A 10,522-nucleotide genomic window follows, 5' to 3' on the forward strand; every position below is an offset into this window, starting at 1 on the left:
ATATCGTATCGTGACCCGTCTGTCATGATATGTATCGTATCGCCAAATTCTTGCCAATACACAGTCCTAGTGTTTTGCGGTGGTCTTGCACTATTATTTTGTTTGCAGTTTCAGTGGTAGTACAAATTAGCATTAAGAACATTTGTATATCCAATAGTGTGTTCAGGAACAAAATGGGTCTTTGGGGGGGGGGGAAATTCCAGCTTTTTAGAAAATTATCTGGAGGCAGTTTCACAGAGTACAAAAATAGTGCCGCAGATGTCAAATGAAAAGCTGAATATCCAGATTAAAAAAGCTTTTGCACTGAAAGTGTCACAACTTGTCTCTATGGTCATCTCAAATGTTTTTCTTTTTAGCTGTAACAAAATCTAATGAGGAGTAGGGGTTAGTTGGATGCTTGGCTTAAAAAAACATTTAAGCTATATTTAAGAAATGTAAAAATTATGTAATTCTTTAGTTTATTTTGGAAGCTAAATGTGAAGTCTGGACATACTTATTGATTTGTGACCTCTCCTGTTAATGCTGGCAAACAATGATGCTTCATTTCTGTTCAAAACATTTCAACACCAAAACTAAATAGTTGAAGTTGAGCTGTTTATTCTGGACAGTATGTACAGTTCAGTTGAAATACAAAGGCTTGCTTATTGCAACACAATGTTTTGTTTATGCTTAGTCCAATTGTAGTATTTCTGTGTGGGTTGATGGAGGTAAAGCAGCCACACTGCAGCTCAGCAAAAGGCCACGAGGGCCTGGATCTAAGAAAAGATCTACAGCATGTTTTAGCCCAGTTTTTGAGCGCATCCACTGTTTATATTTGAAGATGATGAATGTATTTATTGTGGCAGTTAGTCCAGCCGTGTTCCTGCTGCAGTAATCGATCAGATGCTCTCTCGGCTCCAGGATGTTAACTTCTTCCTGAAGAATGCTGAGCTGGCAGCCTCACCACCAGCCCTCTTTATTATGACAACAAATAGCTCATATCTCCTGCCCCCTTTTCCTGCCTTACTCACTAAACGGTTTGGATTTTCTCATGGCTGTTTTCCTGTCGCAGGAGGAAGGTCGAGGTCAGGGCTTCACGGAGGGCTCCTACCAGGGCCGCCAGCTCTTTCGCTGTGAGGAGGAGTGTGGCGTGTTCGTGGCCCTGGACAAGCTGGAGCTCTGGGAGGACGATGACGACGAGTCGTTGAGCCAGCTGGAGGTAGATCATGTCAGGCTGGTGGAAGACGATCAGGACTATCCTCCACTGGAAATCAACTCCCGGGTTGTGGTGCAGACCAGAGAGGGACCTGAGAGAGGCACCATCATTTTCTGTGACCTGCTACCAGGCAATGAGAGCCTAGGCTACTATGTGGGAGTTGACATGGTAAGTATGGCTTCTGTTAAATATAGGAGTTTTTCACATGCAGACAGGTGCATTAATGTTGCTAAAAGGCTTTTATTTATTTATTTATTTACTTACTTACTTACTTACTTACTTACTTACGTACTTACTTACGTACTTACTTACTTACTTACTTACTTACTTACTTACTTACTTTCGTACTTACTTACGTACTTACTTACGTACTTACTTACGTACTTACTTACGTACTTACTTACTTACTTACTTACTTACTTACTTACTTACTTACTTACTTACTTTCGTACTTACTTACGTACTTACTTACGTACTTACTTACTTACTTACTTTCGTACTTACTTACTTACTTACGTACTTACTTACTTACGTACTTACTTACTTACTTACTTACTTACGTACTTACTTACTTACTTACTTACTTACGTACGTACGTACGTACGTACTTACTTACTTACTTACCTTTTAATTAACCAGGAAATCCCCACTGAGATCCAGAAGTATATAAATTACTTGAAAGAAATAACTAAGTAAAAGTAAAAATACCTTACCAGAAAATGACTTTGGTAAAAATGAATTTCACTAATAAGAAAAATACTTTTAAGTAAAAATCATAAACCTGCTCGCAATAATTGGGAAAGTAAAAGTACGTTTACACAGACAATGAAGTGTTGTATTTACATAACCAAACTGGTTCCACTATTCAGCTTGATTTAGTGGAACCAGTTGACATAACTGGGTTAAGTAAACACTTCATCTTTTACAACTCCTTTCATGATGGTTTGATCATATTAAAATTCGTAACGTGTAACTAGGTGTTAAACTTGAAAGTAAAGAAGTTTAGTTTTCGAATGTAAAAAAATAAAAGTTACAATTAAAAAAAACTTTGTAAAATGACAAATCCTCAAAAGAATTACTTAAGTACTGTACTGAGTAAATGTACTTTGTTACTATACACGTCTGCTGAGATCATAGATAACTTTTACAAGAGAATCCTGGGTYTGTGGCCACTCTAACATTCATACCTTTGGACTTGTTTTAGTAGTTTTGAACTGCTAGGCAAAATAATAATTTGTTACATTATAACACTTTAAAAATCTGCTTTGGCTGTTTCAAGTTAACATACTTTGGATTAATAAATTCTACAGAATTAGCCTAAAAATCTCGARCACTACTTTTTTAAATTAGCTAAATATATACAGTGTTTCTGCAGATCCTTAAAAAAATCTTAAAAGGCATTGAATTCATCAATCCAAATATACAGTAAGGCCTTAATTAGCCTTAAAATGTCTTAAATGAATCTTTCAGAAGTCTTAAAAATGTTAACATATTGTAAATATGATGATTTTAATTCATCGCATATATTAAATTAATTGGAACATTTATTGTTTTTAAATATTCACATGCAGACATTCCCCTTTGACATCACTTCCTATTATTTCACATGCAAATATCTCAACAACTGTTCCTCTGAGCAATGAGAAATTTATTTAATTTGTTAATAATGTTATCTTTTCAACAATGCATTCACTTTTCTTACAAACATTTAGTGTCACAGGCACTTGAAGGTTTCATCCACAGCAAATTAGGTTAAGACCCCACTGTGGCTCCTAAAACTCCAAATTTTGGGTTGTCAGAGGATTTCCTGAAATTAAATTAAGTTTAAAACTGACTGCTAAGAATGTTTCTACCATAGTTAGATATGAATCAAAACAATTGCTTTATTAGCAATATTTGAATACTTCAACCAAAAAATACTTTGATTCATGAGTTTCTGCCAGTTTTTATTTATTTAATTTTTTTGTCATTTGTGTTTATTATGAAATTGGTCTTAAATTGAATTACAGTTGGCATTAAAAAGTCTTTAATTTAACTTGCTTTAAATTGTAGGAACCCTGTATATAAAATTATATTAAAAATAAGCAAACATTTTTAAGGGTTAATAATCAGAACATTTAAAAATGTCTGATTTTTCCTCATCCAATTTTACCTTTATGTGAATATGAACAGTCTTGTTTCACGTGTTACATTGTCAGTATTTACCAAATACACAATGTGAAAAATGACTGACCCATACAGTTGTCTTTAGATCACACTGACAATGATACATGAGCCTAGTAACTCCTGTACAAAATGCAGGGGTATGTCCCACTCCCAGTTAGGACAGCAAACCTCATCAGCTTGAACATTTACTTGTTGTTGATCCTCTTAAATATTACTTGCTTAGTTTTTCACTCTTAGACCTAAGCTCCCTCAGTCATTCAGCTTTTTGTTTCAGTCAAGAGTTGATGTGATTTCTTGTGCTGAAACTCTGGTGTTACTGATGAAACACTGGTGTTGTGACACTGTGCCCCTGTGAATAATGTGTGAAATTTCAGTGCCTGTGATTGAAATCAGTAACCTCTCCAGTGATATTCCCATATTGTGTTACTAAATGTTTCGACTTGGGCACCGTCCATGACTTCCTTTTATGTGTTGCATTCGTTTTAATGACCAGTTGTGTAGAAGTTGCATCGGCTCGTTGTAGTTTTGTATCTATGGCTACGGTTGTGAGGCAGCAGCGGTGTTGGGAGTCTTAGTGAGATTAAAATGCATAACTGAGGCATTTGACTGCTGATCGTTAGCAGCAGCCGCATCGGCAGCCCACTCAGAGCCTCCCACATAAAGGCAAGGCAGTCACGCGGGGAGTGAGGTAAAGACTTAGTGCTGTATGACCCAAGAGCGTGGCAAGGGGCCAGCAGCGAGCTGAGGAGAGCCCACTGCTCTGCCTCACTCTCTGTCCAGCCTCGCCCTGCCTGCTCTTGCTAGTGGCGCTGGCGTCAAACTCAGATTGACATCCTGTAGAGGTGTCTTTGGACAACAAGGAGCTCTAAAGAGGGACGGATCTGAACAGGAAGAGGTTTTTATTTGGGCTGTGAAGATGAGATAAACACTTTGGATTATTATAGCACAAAGGATCTGACTTAATTTTTTAAAGATTTTTTTTTTAGCTTGTGCAACAAGACGCCTGACCTCGCCGAACACCAGAAAGCTACAGAGTAGCACTTGTGGCACCAACAGCAGCCTCACAGTGATGAGGAGCGAATGAAAGCTTTTAGGTTCTCATGTGTCCAACTCTTTCAGGACAATCCGATCGGGGACTGGGATGGTGTGTTTGAAGGGAAGCTGCTGTGTAATTTTGCCAGTTTGGAGCACACTCGACTTGTTCCCATCTGTGACGTAATGCCAGGTGAGTCACCTCGTCCGTCTCCATGTTTGTCCAGCGGTTGTTCAAACTTTTGTTTTGTTTCCTTTTTTTTATTTTATTCCTGAACGCATTCAGCTGTCCCTCCCTYGGAGCAGCACTGAGCTTCCTTCTGAGCCGTCTGAGTTTGTGTTCTGCTTGTGGCGGGAACAGAGAGCCTTTTGTGACCATCGCTCACTTGTTTTTGAAAGCCAAGTGAGATACTCTGGCTCTTTGTTCTCCCTAGTGGCGCACTAACGTGTTTTTGTGTGCTGCTGCCCACTTTCTTCAGATATTCAGACAATTTAGCACATTTGTCCCTTTGCGGCTTTGTGGTTTTGTGCTCCTAACATGGCTGTATTTCTGTACAGAATACTCCATGCAGGATCAAAGGCTGCAAAAGCACAGTTTTGCCTCCAGAGGCAGCAACAGCGACAAGTCGTCCTCTGGCCAAAGCAAACCAAAGATCAAAGGTACCAAACTGTTGTTGTAATGCTAAGCTAACTGGTAGCATCACGGCTTAGTGTGAGGGTCGGTTTTCTAACTGTTCCACCAAAACATTCTGTTTTTAACTATTAAATGTAACATTTCTCTAGAGATCTTCACTGGTGTGTTTTTACTGTAGTTTCCATGCAACATTCTATGCTAGTATAGGACTGATTACGAAACAGAACATATCGGTAAAAATAAACAAAAATGAGCATAATTGTGTCATACTTGACATAAAATTTGAAGTTTTCTAGCAGGTGCTGCTTTGACTTGGTGTAAATGTAAATTTAAAGTATATTTTTGAGTTATTTTCCCCCTTGTTTGCTGTTGAAATGACTTCAGACACATACTCATCCGCTGTGCGCCTGCACATTAAGCTTGTCTTTTTGTTCTTTTATTTTTCCTTTTTGTTTTGTTTTCCTCGTGTACTTGTGTTACCTGCAGGATTAGGTCATCAGTGTGGAAGTAGGAGCAAGTCTGAATTTTACTATACTTTAAATGGCAGCTCTCTTGATCTCCCCGCCCAGCCCAAATCCAAAAGCACATGGTACATTGATGAAGGTAAAACTTACAGGATGTCAGTCATCTTGTTGGCAAGCTCCTGAAAACAACAAGCTACAAGCTGATCCGTACTAAGGCACACTGTAATAGTTGCAGCTCCACTCCCACTCAACTTTGATATATTTATTTTTACAAGATGTATTCATTCTGGTACTGAAGAGGGTTTTTTTATATACAAGAAAGTGCCTTTTAACATGTCATCATTTATTATTGCATTTTGAATACTAGGAAACAGCTTTTCTCTTGCTTAACCAAGTTCTTAAGAAGTACATCCATACATATTAAATGTAAAATGAGTTTAAATTTTGTGATGTACATTTTCTGTATGAAAGGTCTTATTTAGATATTTATTGTCAGCTAGGTACAGTATATTTGTGCAACTCTGATATTCCTTTCACTTCTACTCACAAAGAAACTAATATGCTGAGGAAACTGATCCAATATTGACAGGTATTTCTGTACAAGAGTTTATTATTATTATTATTATTATTATTATTATTATTATTATTATAGATGAGATTCAGCTCTATTTTACTCTGTATGTTGCAGCTTTTGAAACAGCTGTCTAATATAAGATCCCACCAAAATGTGGTTTTATCCCAGTCTTACTTTTTTTTGGTAGAATACAGAGCAAAGCAAAAATAATAAAACCAAAAGGAAAGCAGTAATGATTGATCTGGTTTAATACTTGGCGAAAAAAAAATCTATTATGAAGTTGACATCTACAAACTTGGCATCTTAAATAGCCGCTGTTGTTGCATTTCTCATTTAACTCACAAACAACATTGTAGGAAAGATGAAGCCTGAGGAGATTGCATAAATAGTGACTCAAGTCTTTCACTTGGTGACGCATGTGTAGTAAAGGAGCTGTATTTTTCTCTTTGAGATGAATGACTAAAGTGCTTTAAATAACGGTACCAGAATGGATTCTGAAGTCAGCTTTTGTCTGACTCCTCTGAACTAAAAAAACAATTTGGATTTTCTTGCAGATCTACAGTAAATTTACTGTAGCTAAAACAAATTTACCACAAGTATTCTAGCAGCAGCAAAAACACAACATTGTGGAAGTGTGTGCCTCTGACATTRTTTCTAGAATAGAAACCAAAGAAGCAGTTTGTTGCAGTAGCTTGCTATCAAAACACTTTCCACTCGTCTTTCATCGTCACTTTAGCGTTATTTTTCTTTCCGCATGAAGCAATGGATGTTGCAGAAGACTTTTCTTAAATGTTCAGGGCTGCAAATTACTTTTACATTCCTAATTATTTTTGGCACTCATCCCATCATCTGTGTTTTTGGGACCAATAATTTGGATGATTTTGCTGTTAAATGGTTAAAGTGGGCATGCTGTCATCTGTATTTTCCAGTTGTGAAGCAGCTTTTTTTTTTTTTGCAGTTATTTGTTTATTCAACAAAAATAAAACAATTTTTTTGAGTTTTGGAGAAAAAATTGTGTAAATGGCACGTGCCATATTAGGAAAAAAAACCTGCAATGTTATGTTTGTATTACTTGTGGAAAAAATGTCAAAAAGCAAAATGCTGCAAAGGTATGTCAGTTGTAGTTTTATGTTTTCATGCTTACATAATGCAGAAATTAAAAAAAAATGCTGACATGCTGTTTTCACAACTGCTCACTCATTCTGTCCATGTGGATTTGTTTTCATCTTGTTCAGGGTCACTTTTCACATTTGTGTTGTTTATTCTTTATGGTTTTGGTGCTCGATTACTGGGTACTCATTTTCATTTTGTTTTTATAATTAATGGAATGTTGCAGTTGTGGCCGTTTTTTTTCTAAATTTAAAATGTGATGATTATTTTTTTGCATATTTTACAAAGGATTATATTAAAATATAAAATGATAGTCTACAGCTTCACATGTATCATAGCATGTTTGTGATGCTGTTCAGTGTATCTTTAGTAATAAAAGCTGTAGACAATAGTAAGTACAAGCTTATTATTTAATTCGGTTAATTACTTTTTTAATATTTTATAATATTTTACTGAGTTTTTGCAGCAACATGGAGCTTTTTTATAGAATGTCAGTTTGTGAAAAATAATGGAGAATAATTTTAACTTCTCATTTTTTAAACTGTTGTTTTTAAAGTTCCCAATTTGATTTAGAGGTTGTTCATTTCAGACTGATTCATTTTTCACACGTTCTTTTATTTATAGGTCAGTCCTAAAAATAAAATCAAATCTTGTAAACTTCAGATTTTAGCAAAGATAGAGACCAAACTATATCCTAAGAACTCCCACTTATACTAGCTCTCTTTTCTCAAATATATTGTTTTAAAGTCATCATCATTTTAAAAATACTTTTTAGATTCTCAAATTACTTCAGACAAAAACAATAGGAGTTATTTGAAAACTGTAATGAAAACTGTAGTAAAATAAAAACACGGTTTTGATTACTTCACTGCAGTAATTCAACCATTCATTGAGTTTAATATTTAGTTATTTATAAGCATTTTATGGGGAAAAGGAGCACAGCATCTAAATATAGGGCATTTTCACAGCTGAACAGAAATATTCCTGTTAACATTTTGATAACAGATATTTGGAGGTAAAAATAAAACAAAAAAAATCTGAAATGGATCATCTAAAATTAAGTGGAAATGAGTTGAACAGAACAACAAGAAATTATTATTGATGGTTCGGCCATGTTGATCCTGAACACGGAGTTCAGGCCATATTTTAGGTGACGTTTTATACCTTCTGCAAGAAACTTTGAAGAACCTTTTTGATTTATCTCAACATAAAACACACCTCTAGTCTTATGTAAAACTGCTTGGAAACAAAACAGAAAGATGGTGTGATTTCAGTCATGTTAGGGTCACCTCAGTCGCACAAATCTTAACACCACAGAACCTGTTTGGGGTGGGCTTTGGCTGAAAAGTTTCAGCTATGCAGACAATGTCAAGCTTCTGTAGAAGGAGAATACAGCAATCCTATCATGAAGATCAGCTACTTTGACAAGTCAAATATTTTTAACATTTAACTGAGTGTTCCTTTTGAGAATGAGACTTGGATTTTCCTTCATACATTGTATATTAAGATTTTTGCATTGGAGCGTTGCTGCACAAACAAAGCAGGAAGTCAAAAGAGTCATTCATTAACCCAGTGGGATGAAAAATGTCACAGAGGACGATGAAAGAATGTGTCTGCATTTCCATTGTTTAAAAACACAACTGTAGCCATTTATTTTTAAACGGAAGTCCAAGTGAAACCATTAGTTGATTTTAGTTCATCTACCTGCCCAGCTAAATTACATGGAAAAATAAAAACATTAAAAACTACATAACGGAGGGACAAAAGAGGCAGAAAACTGTATGTTGTGATTATACTGTAAAAACACTTTCTTTGCTTGTTAATATTGCATAAAATCTGCTTTTTAAATACCTCAGCAATGAGGCCCTAGGTTTTAGCTCGTCATGTAATTCTCAGGTATATGTTGGTGAGTCCAGACTGTTGACTGGGTCTGACTGTGTTCCAATAGAAAACATCTTATTCCACATGTGAAAATGCTCTAGGATGTTGAGATTTGTGCTGACAAACCATAATTTGACACGGTCTACAAACCGTCTGCTCATCAAAGTTTTAAACTCCCACATCGCATCAGACGTCCCTTCAGACCAACTCAGTAAAAACAGGAATTTTCAGCAAATAACACGTTCACGTACAATAATGTTCCCTATGTTAATTTGTGGTTCTGGCCTTCCTTTTGCAGTTGGAGAAGATCCCGCCAAGTCTCTTACTGACACGCCCCCTGAGTTTAACCAGTCCTCTCCGCCCTCCAGAGCCACGCCCACTTCCTCTCTGTCCAGCGACAACAAGTTCCACTCGCTGCCGTTCAGCCTGAACCGTAAGACCGTGCCCAATGAGAACATAAGCCAAGGGCCCATCTCCCTGTCTGTCCAGTCTGTGATGGGAGAGCAGCCCGACCCTCCACCGCCCGCTGCTTCTCCCTCGCCGCGACCTCCGACTCCACCTCGAGGACAGCCGGGTCTGGAGGTGGGCACCCTGGTGGAGGTGAAGGAGAACCCCCCACTGTGTGGTGTTATTCGCTGGGTGGGTCTTCCTCCTGGCCTGCTGGAGCCTTTAGCTGGCCTGGAGCTGGTGAGACATGGAAATTTGTATTTGTGTTCAGTGGACATGCTTTATCATGTTGATTTTGTTCTTAACAGTAACATTATAAGTAGAAACCTTTTTTTGTTACCACCTTTTGACCAACATAAATGCTTACAGAGGAAAAATAGAGATGATCTGTGGATTTTCAGGGGATTTTCAGTCAAGTTCAGTGACTTCCTAAATTCTCTCATGGTGTGTAGGCTGAAGGGAAATCACTTCACTTACCCAAAAAGTGAACAAACTATAATTGACCCTTGTCATCGTAGTACTCAGTTGGTGTTTTTCTGCCTTGTTTATGTCACGCTCAAAGGAAGTGTCGTTAAAATGCAAATTACCAATTGACTAATACTGACTAAATATGGTCACAAAGTTGTTTTTTTTAAACAAGYATGTATGAATAAAGGACTAGTTCATATCTTTGGAACGGTGGTTCTGTGAATTATTTAATGATAGTCAATATCTTACTTGTTGTAGATGGTGCTATAAGTTTTGAGGAAAAGTTTAAATGTGACCAGATTGATGAACAAACATTGGATTTCTGTTTGTTCAAAGTTAGTCCGTTCTTAAAACAATTCACAACAGTTCATGTGCTCTAACCCTCAAATTGAATTACAGTTATTTCAGAAATACAGAAATACAGAAATTCCCAGCCTGCATTGGAAGTTCTGTATTACAGTGGTTTGCAAAAGTATTCATACCCCTTGAACTTTTCCATATTTTGTCACATTACAACCACAAACATAAATATATTTCACTGGAATTTAATG

General features: G+C 36.8%; 1 protein-coding gene across 3 annotated transcripts in view; it reads left to right on the top strand.

Moving 5' to 3' along the window:
* cyld (cylindromatosis (turban tumor syndrome)) overlaps positions 1 to 10,522 on the top strand; it is a gene marked incomplete in the record, with an annotated part of 22,566 nt that overhangs the window by 2,873 nt on the left and 9,171 nt on the right. Inside the window, 5 exon segments of one of the 3 annotated variants that reach the window (XM_014007956.1) lie at positions 1,052 to 1,363; positions 4,481 to 4,586; positions 4,952 to 5,053; positions 5,514 to 5,630; positions 9,355 to 9,743. In XM_014007956.1, coding sequence (XP_013863410.1) covers positions 1,052 to 1,363; positions 4,481 to 4,586; positions 4,952 to 5,053; positions 5,514 to 5,630; positions 9,355 to 9,743 — 1,026 coding nt within the window. 3 annotated transcript variants of the gene reach the window in all.

Source organism: Austrofundulus limnaeus, unplaced genomic scaffold (assembly GCF_001266775.1).
Source record: "Austrofundulus limnaeus strain Quisiro unplaced genomic scaffold, Austrofundulus_limnaeus-1.0 Scaffold46, whole genome shotgun sequence".
NCBI classification, from domain to species: Eukaryota; Metazoa; Chordata; class Actinopteri; order Cyprinodontiformes; family Rivulidae; genus Austrofundulus; species Austrofundulus limnaeus.